The following is a 17,054-nucleotide window of genomic DNA, read 5'->3' on the forward strand; positions in this document are numbered from 1 at the left end:
TTCGTTATCATAAATCACATGCTGTCTATTCCTGTTCGTGCTGTCTTATACACACGAAGCTATATTTACTTCCCCTTTTGAATCTTTCGTCTTAATTTTTTGCTGAAACCGATGTTAATGTTCTACTTCTCAACCATACAAAACTTTACTGTTATTATCTTGGATATTGCCCGTCATAAATTTTACAAACTGTCAGCAATTTGAAAAGATGACAAAGAGAAACGATCTCATCAAAACTTTTTCTTCGTCAAAAAAGGTTTTAAAGCATTAATTTTATCAAAATGTCTGTCAAATATTATTATCTCTCATATCTGTACGACACCTTGTTTGAATTTTGAATGAAAAAAGTACTGCAGGATCTCAATATTGATGACTTAAACTCTAAAGCGTTCTGATTTCACTTGTTCTATTTTCAATATTAATTTTTTTGTTTAGGCTTAGGATGACAATCATGACACTTTCAAAGCGACACAGGAATGGGCAAGAACGTATTAACTTCTATTTCACAATTCCAACAAACAGAGTTATACTCTATAACACTCTCATGAAAAAAAATTCCACGGCAATATTATTTACCTACGAAAACATGTTTAACCCCAAACACCCCAGTCTATTTTTAAATAACATAGCTGAACAATGATCCCCAGTCAGTATAATCTCTAGATAGAATAAATATCTAAGGTACGAACCATTTGATTTGAGGAGGCAGTCTGAGATATTTGAGAAAACAAAATCTGACTCTGATTTTTGTCTTAAACAAAGAATCTGGCCGTATCTAGGTTGAAAACAATAGTCTAGTCCACTTTTTTGCATTAAAAACGAAAATTTCCAATTATTTTTGTAGCATTAAATGAACATGATGAATAAAAACTTGCGTATTTTTTGGGGGCTGGGGTTTGCATGTCTGACCAGGATGTCTGTTTGTATGAACTGATATATTGAATACTTTTTTCAAGACCTGCAATTTGCCTGCTGGGTGTGACCTTTATGTCTCCATTTTTCTACCGGCATTCGTAGCCTTTGGTTTATTTGGAACCCCCCACTCCCCTTGTAGGGTGAAACATTTCAACCAAAAATTTAAATAAACATTGCTTGTTTGTCTTTTTTAACTCAACTCGGTCGTATTGTAAATTTCAATTAATAGCCTGGCGTACATATTGACATTATGAGGTTATGCTAACTAAACTTACAACACACGAGAATTTTCCATGTCTATGTTTACTGACAAGTCCCACATAAAATATATCAGTACATAGTTTTGGATCCATACTATCATTTTATGATATACAATTTATAGGGAGAATACAGCATCAAAAATGTCCAACTCTTACACTTTACAGTAACTATAAAATATACATGCTCCACGTAAGGAACCGTTTAATGAGTGCATTTTACACTTATCTTATTTTTTTAACCCCAAAAAATGTAACACAATTTTTTGCCAGCAACAAATGCCCAGTGTGTTCTATAAACACGACATATGAACGTCTAGATATCACTAACAACTGGTAAATATTTCAAAATTTTTATTGTCATTTAAATATACCTGCTACTCCACAATCTACAAAATATGAAATATATTAGTGAACAAGTTAATGCATTTAAAGACGTGTGCAACAAAGTTACCCGAATAAATTATTAGAAAGATCGAATGAAATTGACACTGCAATAGTTTTTACGATCATCTTTACGAAGCGGTTGACTCATACGATGCGTTGTTGTCTCAACTCACTAGTGACATATTTTCGCGGTTTCAGGTCTTGAGATACTATTTAAGTTGTGTGATCTTTAATTTAACCGATTATTTATTATTACCAATTGTGACGATAATGGCGGGTATATATTGCTTAGTGGATGACGCTTTCCTTGTCGACGCTGTCGATTCATACAGCTCTTGAACTGTTTCGGTTATTAAACATGAATGGCTTTCAAATATTCGACTTGGACAGCTCCTAATAAAGGTTCAACTGGAAAAGTCCATCGAATACATGAAATTCAGAAAGAGCTGTTTTAATTCCCCCCCCCCCCCCCCATACAATATAAGTTATAGTAGAATTGTTCATTCTCATAAAGTGTTATGTATCTCAATGTATACTGGTGCATTAACTATGTCAATCTAGTTTTTCAAATAAAATCAAAAGAAATATATAATGAATATAAAATTACCTTCGTTTTTAGTAGAGATCATTATAGACTGCACTTTTGACAACAGCATGACCGCCATCGTAGTCAATATCTGTAATGAGAAAACATTGTTATTTTTTTCAGTTAGTATAACATTTTCAGTTACGAATTCCTTCTAACATGTGTTCAGTCCAAAAAATTTGGTGTGATTAAATAATAAACAGTAAATTGTGCTTTATCTTTCCACCAATTCATAATTTGAACTTTATGAGAAAGACAAGATACTTTAGATGATTTTCGATGCAACACAGATATTGCCATCCTTATAATATATAGATGATGTTTTCTCCCTAAATTATTCACAATTTGGTGACTATGTTGAACGCAATTATCCCTAATCGAACTAGAGATAAAAGGATTTACGAGATACAGTTAAGTCTGCCTTATATCTTGACTTACACTTAGAAATTGAAAATGAGGGTCGCTTAAAAAGAAAGATTTACGACAAAAGAGATGATTTTAATTCCCAATTGCGAACTTTCCATTTCTATGTACCAACATTCCAACTGCGCCTGCATACAAAGTATAAATATCTCCCTCAACTGATACGATATTCCCGTGCTTGTATTTCCTATCATGATTTCCTTGATAGAGGGTTACTTCTCAATAGGAAGCTATTAAATCATCAGTTCCATGGTGAAGTTAGAATCATCCCTTCGTTAATTTTATGGATGTCATCACGAGTTGGTTGATCGTCATGGTTTAGACCGTTTCAAAAAGAAATCAGATTTGTTCCTTAGTCGTAAATACAATCCTTCTGGAGCACCTGAGATCACCCCCATTTTTTGGTGGGGTTTGTGTTGCTTAGTCTTTAGTTTTCTGTGTTTTGTCTTGTGTACTATTATTTGTCTGTCTTTTTATATTTTAGCCATGGTGTTGTCAGTATATTTGCGATCTTAGAATTTGACTGTCCTTCTGATATCGTTGGCCCCTTTTTATGCCAAAATATGTTATCTATTTGATCCCGCCCCTCGGCCTCCCAAAAAAGATAGAGTATCTTCAAATAAGAACCTTTCAACTGAAATTTGCCTGATGTAAATAAAATAATAGTTGGCAAGGCGACCGCAGTTTCACAATAATCTTTGTTTTAATTGAGACTGATTGTTTTACAAATTGTGTTTGATGCTTTCCAAAAACAAGATATTTTTATCAATTTTGGTAATTTTTGGTATGATACAAAATTCTATCAATCGTCATTTAGTTCTGAATGATGAATATCGATGAACAGGGAAGACAATATACCAATGCAGGATGAAAGAGACTTTAATTATTTATCAAATCAATGGGAATTAGTTTATTTCTTTCTTTTTATTTTTTTACGTTTAGGAAGTTGATAAAATTTAATATTATTGCAAGTGACCGTATGATCTCAAATTTGTCTTTATCTTTGAACATCGTTATCGTGATTCCTGTATCTAAATATAAGATATATTACTATTGTACTATCTATTGACAAGAATTGCCTATTTGGATTTCATATTTTCGTGTTTTACCATACAACAAATTATTCTTATCATACATAGTCTTAACCTAAAACTGACTCATTCACATAAATTGCTGTTTATTTACAGAAATTAACAATAACTTTATTTATAACAAAAATTGCAGTTTCTGGTATCATGTACACAAAAAAAAACTTACCGCCTGAGTAAATATCAAATAGATGTTGCTTCCTGAGTCTACCAAAACAGACCTTTCTGCTATGATATCTAGTCCAACAGTTACCCCATAAATTGTAAAATCGTCGTAGTCCACATTTTAATGTGTAAGCTTGAAAAAAAATTTACATGATATTTTATTACGATCAGCAGTAAAATTAAGTTTATGCTAAGAACAATTCTTTAAAGTCGAAGTGAATATAACATTTTTTAATCTGCGAAATACAACCTATCCATTATATCATGATTGAATCTCCTCAAATAAGGATAAACATAAGTAATGGTTCTTCTTCTGTAATTCGGAAAAAATAACTCGTAAATATTGTATTCCTCTTGTTACACATATGTATTGTGTCTTAGTTGGAAGTGTAAACACTACTTCTGCAAAGGCGGTTCTTGAATTTCACCTTCAGCTTAAAATGTTTGTTTAACTTTATAATGCAGTCACCAGTAAACATCACCTTATATGAATCATAATTAAACGTATCTTTCAATACAAATGCAATAACATTGTTTTCCAATTTTATATGCATATTATAATGTTACTTAACATAGATGATCACCAAGTTATACATTCACTCACCATGTCCTCCGTATGAAAATCTGCTATCACTGATTTTAAATCCATGGTATTTGTTGAAATAATCCCCATAACTTACAACAGAACCTACGCCGAGATCATAATCGTCACCATAGACCCCACCGTCAACATCGTAACCTGTTAATAAAGTATAAAAGTTTACATTTTTTTGTGATACCCAAAAGGTTCCTGTATATGCATGGATTTCTACCGACACATGTTTTGTTTGAAACGTCCAGCTTAATCAATAACCTATACAGTCGATAAACATACTTTTGAAAATATCTATTGTCGCAAATAACCATTAAATGTCCCATGTATATGACAATTTCATATCTTTCATTTGCTGTCAAAATTATCGGAGTTCTACTTCAATGTCAATATTTGTTACCTCATTCATTTTGCACGTTTTTTCTATTCTTCATTTGCTTGATACTGACGTATATATGTTGAAATAAGACAGAACACGTTGTTACGTCTCATGTCGTAATACGGAAGCCGTAAGGGGACACACATAGATTAAATTTTTTTTTTAATTCGAGATCACGATAAAACATAACCGTTTTACCGAGATCTCGATCAAAAATATATCGTTTTCTCGATAAAACGAAATTGTTATATCGAGATCTCGGATAATTAAATCGTTATCTCGGATTATTAAATCGTTATCTTGATTTATTATATCGATATCTCGATTTATTATATCGAGATCTCGATTTATTATACCAATATCTCGATCTATTATATCGAGATCTCGAGATCTCGGATTATTATATCGAGATCTCGGATTATTATATCGAGATCTCGGATTATTATATTGTTATCTCGGTTTGATATATCGTTATCTCGAGAAATCTAAACTGTTATATCGAGATATCGGATTATTAAATCGTAATCTCGGATTAATATATCGAAATCTCGATAAAAGATAACGATTTAATAATCCGAGATAACGATTTAAGAATCCGAGATCTCGATATAACAATTTTGTTTTATCGAGATAACGAAATATTTTTTATCGAGATCTCGGTAAAACGGTAATGTTTTATCGTGATCTCGAATTAAAAAAAAATAATTTCTAATGTTTTGTGTGTCCCCTTACGGCTTCCGTATTTGTCTGCAAGAGCTTACCTTTGATTTTTTTTGTTTCAGAATTTAACCCATTTTTGAATTCTTACTTTAAACATAAACATAAACATTTTATCCGGTTAAGAAAGTTCTAAACAATGCTAGCAAAACGACTGAGTAAAGTTATATTCAAATAATTGTTTTTTTTTGCCTTTAAAAACAGATTCTCGTAAGATTTATAAACTATTTCTGGTATGTTTCTAAACAAAACGCGTTTAAATGAAGCACATATCAAAGTGTATTACCTCCGGAGTAAACATCAAAGAGATGTTGCGTTCTGAGTCGTCCAAAACAGACACTTCTGCTATGATAACTAGACCAGCAATTTCCCCATAAGTTGTAAAACCTTTGTAATCCACATTTCAGTGTGTATGCTACAAAATATATTTCATGAAATTGTTATAACAAATTAGCAGTGTGAACTAAGCATATAGCGATACCACATTATATATTGTTATATAGATATAAGAAGATGTGGTATGAGTGCCAAAAAGACAACTCTCCATCCAAGTCACAAATTTTAATAATTGAAAAACTATTATTGTTTAAAGTACGGCTTCAAAAGGGATCCCTGGCTCATGCCGAACAATCAGCTATTAAGGGTATAAGAAATGGCTAGTGTAAAACCGTCCAAACGGGAAAACCAATGGTCTAATCTCTATAATAAACGAGAAACTAGAAAAGAGAAACACTTATGAACCACATCCACAAACGACAACTATTGAACATCAGGTTCCTGACTTAGGACTAGTGCAAACAAAATGCAGAGGGTTAAACGTTTTGTCCGGTACATTAATACAAGATGAAACATACTATTTTAACTAGTATCTGCAAGATATAATCTCACAGGGTTATTGTTATTTTTAATAGACACAGCACGATGAAATAAACAGTTTACGGTTATTTCCTATTGTTTGGGGTGGACATATGTAATGAGTTTTAATATTTTTTTGCATTTTTTTTTCTCACGTTTTAGAAGAAATGACAATTGAATTCATCAATGTATTTTGACAAATTTAAATTCAACAATTATCAATCCACTTAATCAAATGTGGCTTCATATATTATTGTTTTGTCATATGTTTTCATCATTAGTACATAGATCTTTTTCATGATAGATAATTTCATTGTATTGATAAAGGTACAGTTTATAATTTGTTATTAAGTTTAAAATTTACTCACCGTGTCCTCCGTATGAAAACCTGTTATCACTAATTTTGAATCCGTGGTATTTGTTGAAGTAATCCCCATAACTTACAACAGAACCTACACCAAGATCATAATCGTCAACGTCGTAATCTGTTATTAAAGTATACAAGTTAACATTTTGTAATAAGTAATGTTCTCTTTATTGGTATGGAAACACATATTTGTTTAAGTTCCTCCAGCGTACGCAATTCAAAATCAAATCGATATACATATTTGTTAAATGAATAGAGATGTTAACAAATAATCATTGCATGTTACAAAAGACAAATATACCCCCTTGCTTCGATGTGATGGTTATCATAGTTCGACTTTAATGTCAATATTTGTTTCCTCGTTCATTTAAAACGTTGTCTTGTTTCTTCGTTTGCTTATCATTGACATACTTATGATCAGATAAGACAGAATGTATTGTTAAGTCTTTTGTCTTATAAACTTGCAATTGTAATTTGTTGAATCAGAATTAACGCATTTTTAAATTCTTACGTTATACGGCAACAACTAAGTTGTCACCGGTTAAAAAAATTCTTAGCAATGTCACAGTTGTTAATTTTTGTGTCATGTGGTCTCTTGTGAAGAGTTGCTTCATTGGCAATCATACCACATCTTCCTTTTTATCTACAGCAAACCGACTGAGTTATATTAATGTAGTTATTTCTCGTAATGTTCATAAGTCATTTCCCGTAAGTTCCTAAACGTGACGAGTTTTAATGCAGCACATAGCAAAGTGTATTACCTCCGGAGTAGACATCAAAGAGATGAAGCTTCCTGAGTCTTCCAAAACAGACACTTCTGCTATGATAACTAGACCAGCAATTACCCCATAAGTTGTAAAATCTTTGTAGTCCACATTTCAGTGTGTATGCTAAAAACATATACAATGAAATTATTAAAAAAAAAAAAAAAAACCAGTGTGGAGTAATCATATATCGATAACACCTGATATGTATTATTATGTCCAGTACTGTGATACAAAATGAAGGATAACATTGAACTGTTATCTGCAATATATACTAGTAGTCTCACAGGGTAATTGTAATTTTTCACATCTTAAGCACGATAAGATAAATATTGTACGTTTATTTCCTACGTTTATTTTTTGTGCAATGAATGTCTGGGTCAATTATAAAATTTCAATGCTGGTATCTATTGTCCCTTCTTTAAAATCCCGTTGGCATCTTTTACTTCTCTTTTTTGGAAGACATGCCACAAGCCTTAAGAAATATGTTTGGACAAATTTGAATTAATCAATTATCAATCTATTTAATCCCAAGAGGCATCATATATCAATTTGTTTTTCGCCATTTAAACTGAGATCTATTACTCAATAGATAATTTCATTTTATTGATAAAGATACAGTTTATAACTTGTCAATAATCATGAAGTTTCAAAATTTACTCACCATGCCCTCCATATGAAAATCTGCTATCCCTGATTTTGAATCCATGGTATTTGTTGAAGTAATCCCCATAACTTATAACAGAACCTACACCAAGATCATAATCGTCAACGTCGTAATCTGTTATTAAAGTATACAAGTTTAAATTGTGTAATAAATAATGTTCTCTTAATTGGTATAGAAACACATATTTGTTTCAGTTCCTCCAGCGTAAGTAATTCAAAATCAAATCGATATACATATTTGTTAAATGAATAGAGATGTTAACAAATAATCATTGCTTGTCACAAAAGACAAATATACCCCCTTGCTTCGATGTGATTGTTGTCATAGTTCGACTTCAATGTCAATATTTGTTTCATCGTTCATTTAAAGTTGTTGATTTGTTTCTTCGTTTGATTATTATTGTCATCCTTATGATCAGATAAGACAGAATTTATTGTTTAAAAGTCTTATGTCTTCAATAACTTGCTTTTGTAATTTTTTGAATCAGAATTTGACGTATTTTTAAATTTTTACGTTATACGTCAACATGAACGTTGTCACCGGTTACGAAGGTTCTAAGCAATACTTGCATCCCACAGAGTAAAGCTTTTTTCATATTAATGAAGCTATTTTTTCGCAATGTTTTAAAGTAATTTGTCGTCAGGTTCTTAACAAGATGAGTTCAAATGAAACACATATCAAATAAATTTACCTGCGGAGTAAATATCAAAGAGATGTTGCTTCCTGAGTCTACCAAAACACACACTTCTGCTATGATAACTAGACCAGCAATTACCCCATAAGTTGTAAAATCTTTGAAGTCCACATTTCAGTGCGTATGCTACAAAAGTATACAATGAAATTATTAAAAACCATAAGCAGTGTGAACTAAGAATATATCGATAACACCTGATATATAGGTCAGGTACTGTGATTCAAGATGATTGACAGTGTTTCAATTAGTATCTGCAAGATATAATCTCACAGAGTTGTTTCACATGCGAAACGCGATGGAATAAACAATTTACGGATATTTGGGATGGACATATGTAATGAGTATGTAAGCGCGTCTGGTGCAAATAGAAAATGTCAATCCTGGTATATGATGATTTTATCTAAATATCCCTTTTGTATCTTTGAAATGTCACGTTTTGTAAGACATGATACTCATAGGCCGTGATTACCTTGATCTATACTCGGTGTTGTGTTAGTGTAATTCATATGTTACTTAAACACAATTACGTTCCCAATGATCAAATTCATTGTTTACATGTAGATTAAATCATGTTTTGTCAACATGCAGTCGATGGTTAATGCAGGCCTTGTGTTGGTTACGTGTACACAAAATAAGATATTTAGAACATGAATTTTACCATGTAAATTTAAAGAAGAAACGTTTTGAATACAATTGATATTTATAACAACAATTAATAAAGTTCTTTACTGAATAAACTCGAAATATTGCTTTGTTATAAAAAAACTTAAGGTAGCGTTATTAACACCCTTTATCAGGACTCAAAGCACCACCATTGCCCAACACAAATTTCATTTGAAAATGTCTTCCCGAATCGACTGTCCCTTTAATGAGCAACTTGATGAGGTGTTTAGGACAAAAGCAAGTACAATTCATCCTTTCTTATTCGACATAGGAAACAAACTTCGGATAAGAACTTTATAATATCACTTATTTATATCACTAGTACAATGTTTGAAATATGCATGAAAAATTTGCCAATGGTCTCTACTCAATACATTCATGAATGCATTACTATGAAGAGTGTGCTGTAAATTGTATTGCCTGGCTAGTATCTAGTTGTTAAGAAGTATTTACATGATAGTATTTGGGCATTGCTCTTGGTTCAAAAAAATATATAATTCAAAGAATTGCTTATCGTGAAAATGGCTGTCATAACTGCTAAAAAGGTTTGCCAATTCGATTATGTGTTATTACATTTAAATGACATATCGTTTACTAATGTGAACAAATTTCATGTACTGGTAATTCAAAAAAAGGTGTATAGATGGTGAATCATTTAATTTGAAACCAGTGTACATTACATTGGAATAATTGTAAACAAGTTTAATGTACATGACGTTTATAATTAAGCAATTATCAATCCAGTTAATTCTGTACCGTCATATACTAATTTGTTATCATATGTTTTTCATCATAAGTACATAAGTCTATATTCATTTTATTTATACATATACAGTTTATAACTTGTCAATAATCATTAAGTTTTAAAATTTACTCACTGTGTCCTCCGTATGAAAATCTGCTGTCACTGATTTTGAATCCATGATATTTGTTGAAGTAATCACCATAACTTACTACAGATCCTACCCCGATATCGTAATCGTTACCGTAAACTCCATTCTTCACTACCACTGCCCCATCGTTAAAGTCGTTACCTTTTATATAAGAATAAAAGCTTACAGTAGTGTTTGTGTCTGCTATCATACATTATTCGTCAGTCTAACAAGTATCCAGGGATTCAAAAACAATGATTTTAATTAATATTGATATTTTCGAAATTTACATTACCCATACCACAATTGCAACACGTGGAGCTGTATTTGATTCTCTCTCAAAAAATTATTAGACCTCATCTTTTTGATTGGATTCATGTTTTTCAGTCTTCATTTTTTTTTTCATCTTGTATACTTTTTCCTTATTCTTTGCGATCGAATTTTGTCTGTGTCATGGCATTGCGCCTTTTCTTTCGACTTCTGAGTCTTAATACTCCTTTGGTAACTTTTCCCTCTCTTTATGAAACAGATCAACACAATATTTTTTTTCTTAATGATTCCTGTACAAACAAATGTTTAAAAAACATAAAGTCACACATGAACATTTCACGTCCTTCTAATAAATCATAGTTCATTATAAAACTAATATGTCAATAGACAACTATTTTGTATCGGACAAAACCTGTTTTACGTCGTTGTTTTCAAAAGTTCGAGATGTTGGCATAGTCAACTAGAGGCTCTTAAGAGCCTGTGGCGCTCATATTGGTCTATGTGCATACATGTATTAAACAAAGGACACAGATGGATTCATGACAAAATTGTGTTTTGATGATGGTGATGTGTTTGTAGATCTTACTTTACTGAACATTCTTGCTACTTACAATTGTCTCTATCTATAATAAACTTGGCCCTTTAGTTACACAGAGGAATATATTTTGTAAAAATTTACAAAAATTTATAAAATTAATGAAAATTGTTAAAAAATTGACTATAAAGGGCAATAACTCTTTGAGGGGGTCAACTTATTTGTGTAGATCTTACTTTGCTGAACATTATTGCTCTTGACAGTTTATCTTTATCTATATTAATATTCAAGATAATAACCAAAAACAGCAAAATTTCTTTAAAAATTACCAATTGTGGGGCAGCAACCCTACAACCCATTGTCCAATTCCTCTGAAAATTTTCAGAGCAGATAAACAATTTAACCCCTTTTTAGATTTGCTCTAAATGCTTTGGGTTTAGAGTTATAAGCAAAAATCTACATTTTACCCCTATGTTCTATTTTTAGCCATGGCGGTCATCTTGATTGGTTGGCCGGGTCACCGGACACATTTTTTAAACAAAATATTCCAATGATGATTATGGCTAAGTTTGGTAAAATTTGGTCAAGTAATTTCAGAGGAGAAGATTTTTGTAATAGACTACAAAATTTACGAAAAATGACTATAAAGGGCAATAACTCCTAAAGGGGTCAACTGACCATTTTGATCCTTATTGACTTATTTGTAGATCTTACTTTGCTCAAAATTATTGCTGTTTACAGTGTATCTCTATCTATAATAGTATTCAACATAATAACCAAAAACGGCAAAATTTCCTTAAAATTACCAATTCATGGGCAGCAACCCAACAATGGGTTGTCGATTCATCTGAAAATTTCAGGGCAGACAGATCTTGACCTGATAAACAATTTTATCCAATTCAGATTTGCTCTAAATGCTTTGGTTTTAGAGTTATAAGCAAACATCTACATTTTACCCCTATGTTCTATTTTTACCCATGGCAGCCATTTTGATTGGTTAGCCGGGTCACCGGACACATTATTTAAACTAAATACTTCAATGATGATTGTGGCTAAGTTTGGTATTATTTGGTCTTGTAGTTTCAGAGAAGAAGATTTTTGTAAAAGACTACAAAATTTACGAAAAATTGGTAAAAAATGACTATAAAGGGCATTAACTCCTTAAGGGGTCAACTGACCATTTTGATATATTGACTTATTTGTAGATCGTTCTTTGCTGAACATTATTGCTGTTTACAGTTTATCTCTATCTATAAAAATATTCAAGATAATACAAAAACAGTAAAATTTCCTTGAAATTACCAATTCAGGGGCAGCAACCCAACAACCGGTTTACCGATTCATTTTAATATTGTAGGGCAAACGGATCTTAAATGTTAGAACAACTTCACCCCATGTCAGATTTTCTCTAAATGCTTTGGTTCTTGAGTTATAAGCCAAAAACTGAATTTTACGCCTATGTTCTATTTTTATCCATGGCGGCCATCTTTGATGGTTGGCCGGGTCACTGGACACATTTTTTAAACTACATACCCCAATGATGATTATGGCCAAGTTTGGTTTAATTTGGCCCAGTAGTTTCAGAGGAGAAGATTTTTGTAAAAGTTAATAGACGACGCACGACGACGACGACGACGGACGACGGACGCAAAGTGATGAGAAAAGCTCACTTGGCACTTCGGGCCAGGTGAGCTAAAATTCACTTCTTATATATGTTATCATGATCATTTGACAATCAAATACAAATTATTCTTATGTTTGTTTTTGTTTTGTTTAAATAGCAAAAAATGACTTTGGTGACTTCATTTCCTAGTCTTAAACTACTTTTTGTTATAGCAATTGTCATATAACATCCATTAAAATAAAACAGAGAGCTTTTTCTTGTTCGGTTCAAAAAAATGCGAGTTCAAATGAAGAACAAAGGACATAGTGTATTACCTCCGGGGAAAACATTGAAAAGATGTTGCTTTCTGAGTCGATCAAAACAGACACTTCTGCTATGATATATGGACCAGCAATTACCCCATAAATTGTAAAATCTTTGTGAGTCACAGTTCAGTTTGTATCCTACAAATATATTTGATAATATTGATTATTACAATAAGCAATATGAATTTAATAATATGGAAACGCCTCTTGCTTTGTTTCTTATGTCCGGTACGCTTATTCAAGATTGAATTAACCATTTCAACTTCTTTTATAGGGTTAGTTGTGTTGACAAGTAAATTAAATAAAGATGCATTGGTAAATTTCATTTCCTTATGTTTGAATTTAACATTATTGGAAGACAAGACTGATGACAGTTAGCTTCAAAGATATTTGATACAGGTTGGTAATCAAAGATGAAAGACAGTTTAACAACTTTTTGTTTATAGAAAATGTATCTTAAAATGATAAAAGTTATTGAATTTTAGATTGAATTTTGATGATGGTTTAGTGTTTTAGGTGAACACTATGAGCGGAAATTGAATTAAGATTCAAATGATTAAATATAAAGATCAGAAATGTATAAACGTATGATGCATAATATGTTCTTCCACTTAAATACTGAAATATATTACTTGATAAATACATATAATTCTACTCATAAGTATATATCTAGTAACTAATCAATAATTATCATCATATAAAACTTACTCACCTATACCTCCAAATGTAAATCTGCTGTTACTGATTTTAAATCCATGGAATTTGTTGCTGTAATCCAAGTAACTTACAACGGACGGAGACCCAATGCCATATACGTCACCAAGGGCTGAATGCTTCAAAACTACTGTCTTGGGACTACCGACATAGTCGTAAGCTGTAAATACAAGAAAAAGAGTTAACATTTTTTTTTATAAAAACAAATTTTCTATCCTATTATCATTATTATATTAGTAAAATCCTCTTTTTGCAGATCAATACATTCATGCCACAAAATACGTACAAAAATAACATATTGATTGATGATTGATAAATAAAGGCAACAGTAGTATACTGCTGTTCAAAACTCATAAATCCATGGACAAGAAACAAAATCGGGGTAACAAAATAAAACTGAGGGAAACGCATTAAATATAGGAGGAGAACAACGACACAACATTAAAATGTAACACACACAGAAACGTACTTAGTATTAGACAAAATCCTATGAGAATAACAAATAAACATTAAAGCCAAATACATGAATTTGGGATAGATAAGTACCGTGACACGTCTTATAGTAATGTGAATTCACACTCAAAAATAAGAGAAAACAAACAACTCAACTGAAACACAACGTTAAAATGTAACACACACAGACACGAACTATAATATAACAATGGCCATATTCCTGACTTGGCACAGGACATTTTTAAAGGAAAAAATGGTGGGTTGATACTGGTTTTGTGGCATGCCTAACCTCCGCTGAAATACATTTTCAGTAGACTCTGAAATACAAAACTGAATTAGCGCTGCCGTAAAACAGATTTAATCATATTCCATTTTTAAATGATACATTGTACCTTAATATTTATGAATTATTTAATATTTTAGAAGTACTAGAACACACCCGTGATATCACGGGTACGTGACTGAATTAAAGTATATAACTATGCGCAAGCCTTATTTAGTATTAGTATTGTCATCTGATAAAGTCATGCCGATTATAAGATACACAGTTTTTCTCTGCTTTCAAGTCTTTCTGTTTGAACCCGTCGAACTGAAACAATAATATTAATTATTTGGAAAACAAAAGGTCCTGGAATGGAGTATTTTTTAATCAACAGCATTGTCCTATATAAGTTATAAATACAGTTGAATTCTTTGCTTCGCTGTTTTACGTCATGCCCACTAACAAATTGAAAACTGTACCTATACGCCTTATTTTTAGTCCAGATTTTTAGTATTCGTATTGTTATCTTAGAAAGTCTTACTAATTAAAATACTACAATAGGTAACAATTTGACAATTTAGTAGTGTCAACCCTGTGGTTATGACCCGTGTATATAGCATATTAATCAGTTTCGGATTTTGTTCTAGTCTGATGATTGTGTGCATAGTTATAGTTCTTGGACTTAACCCATTAACGGAACTAATCAGTTTTCCACTCTTTTTGGTGGTGCGCCTGTCAGATGCGGAACGTACAGATAAGGTAATAGGTAACAGGTGAATATACTATAATTGGTATCGGTAGCGGATTCGACCCGGAACTTCTTAATTATTGGCAATATTAATTACGTGGAAAACAAAAGGGCCTGGAGTGGTGTAATTTTTAATCTACACCTTTGTACTATATTAGTTATATATAAAGTTGAATTCTGTGATTCGTCGTTTTTACGTGATGACGGCTAACAAATTGGACCTCGTAATTTTAGTATTATAGATGGTATAGAGGAAACAAAAAATAAATCATGTCTCTATTTTATCACTCACATTGAGACATGAGCTTTCAAATTTCAGTTACTTGTAATTTTAACGAGAAATAAAATCTATATTTTAAGGAGAAACAATTTAAAATAATAATATTATACATCATTATAATATTAAGCATGTTTAGCATTTGAAAAATAGATATAAATAAAAAAATGTGATAAACTATGTATCAATAAAGGTAAAATTTACATTCATTTTAAAATTTTATTTTAAATTACAATCAGCATATATCAAATATATTACCTGCTGCAGCAACCACTAGGAAAAGCACACATATCAATGGACTCATGATGAAATATAAGTGATTATAACCCTATGTTAGTACTTTATATAGTAAATGAAAACGACCATATGTCGCCATATTGCATGTAAAATTAATGTTAAACAATTTTGTTTCCTTTTCTTACATATTTAGGGTATTTAATCTGCAGTTAATACTTTGATTTTATGGAAAGAAACATGATTTGTTTCCCACTTCATTAGAATGCTGAATACTGTATGCTTTCTAAAGCTATATACACCAGTTAATAATTTTTGGTAGACCACACATTCAGGACGTTGCGCAATTGGATTTTCTATGATATCAAATTAAAAATTTGCACTCAGCATTTTCCTTCAAATAATTCAAACAAAGATTTCACCACTTGTCCTGTCATATGCATTCGTTTTTCGCCCTTTTTTTTGCTAATTTTTAAAATTGTTCAAACTCACCAAACAAATGTAAAACAACTGTTATATTACAGACATTTATGTATGTACAAAATGAAAGGTTGATTAAAACTGATAGTTTTGTTAGTAGATAAGAATTGACGATGTTATTAGGAAACCTATTGATGGCTTGAACTATGTATTGTAAACGTTTAGGTATAGATTATCTTGCCTCCTTTTTCTTCTCTTATTTGTTACCAATTAAAATTAAAATAAGTAAAATAGCAAGTACATGTACCGAACTCCAAGGTAAATTCAAAACAGAAAATCTCTTGATGGCAAAATCAAAATCTTAAACAAATCAAACGAATTGAAAACAGCTGTCATAGCATTGACTTGAAACAGATATTTCCATGTGTAGAAAATAGTGGCTTTTCATATGCTCGGTCTATTTTCCCATTTTATGCTTCTTTGTTGGGTTTTTGTAAGTGATTCAGATTACAATAAACTGTTGACTACTGTACCCCTATTTTTGACATTTTTATCTATTATGTCTGTTTGTTCTGTTCTTGCATCGTTATCCATATAATGGAATTTGATGCGACTGTCAAACAAGTCAAAGGTTAAGCTAGCTATTAAATTAGGTTCAATCGACCATGTTCTACATATGAAAATGCCTGTACCAAGATAGTAATAAGAAATTGTTATCTATTCGTTTAATGTGGTTGAGCTTTCGATTTTGTCTTTTGATTCGGGACTTTCCGTTCTGAATTTTTCGCGGATATTAGTATTTTTGTGATTTTACTTTTTCA

At 31.5% G+C, this 17,054-nt stretch overlaps 1 protein-coding gene across 2 annotated transcripts; it reads right to left on the bottom strand.

The window, feature by feature from the left end:
* Window positions 1-1,509: 1,509 nt before the first annotated feature.
* LOC139514314 (uncharacterized) lies at window positions 1,510-15,917 on the bottom strand. 2 transcript variants are annotated; one of them, XM_071303400.1, is made up of 13 exons: window positions 15,838-15,917; window positions 13,838-13,999; window positions 13,135-13,263; window positions 10,398-10,553; window positions 8,854-8,982; window positions 8,160-8,276; window positions 7,493-7,621; window positions 6,733-6,849; window positions 5,796-5,924; window positions 4,426-4,560; window positions 3,826-3,954; window positions 2,167-2,236; window positions 1,510-1,561 (listed from the first exon to the last, which is right to left on the bottom strand). In XM_071303400.1, exons 1-12 carry the CDS (start codon window positions 15,881-15,883, stop codon window positions 2,175-2,177), a joined length of 1,440 nt encoding a protein of 479 aa, XP_071159501.1. In that variant the 5' UTR covers window positions 15,884-15,917; the 3' UTR covers window positions 1,510-1,561; window positions 2,167-2,174. The 2 variants fall into 2 exon arrangements, with proteins under 2 accessions (XP_071159501.1, XP_071159502.1); XM_071303401.1 differs by lacking the exons at window positions 7,493-7,621; window positions 8,160-8,276 and having other exon boundaries at window positions 15,838-15,891.
* Window positions 15,918-17,054: the final 1,137 nt, after the last annotated feature.

The sequence above is a fragment of the Mytilus edulis genome, chromosome 3, assembly GCF_963676685.1.
Source record: "Mytilus edulis chromosome 3, xbMytEdul2.2, whole genome shotgun sequence".
Taxonomy (NCBI): Eukaryota; Metazoa; Mollusca; class Bivalvia; order Mytilida; family Mytilidae; genus Mytilus; species Mytilus edulis.

Coding starts and splice junctions, on each gene's coding strand:
- LOC139514314 (XM_071303400.1), bottom strand. CDS start 15,883: ATGAGTCCATTGATATGTGTGCTTTTCCTAGTGGTTGCTGCAGCAG. Junction 10,554..13,134: donor TTTCAATGTTTTCCCCGGAG/GTAATACACTAT, acceptor CTTATATAAAAG/GTAACGACTTTAACGATGGG. Junction 8,277..8,853: donor CTTTGATATTTACTCCGCAG/GTAAATTTATTT, acceptor CTTTAATAACAG/ATTACGACGTTGACGATTAT.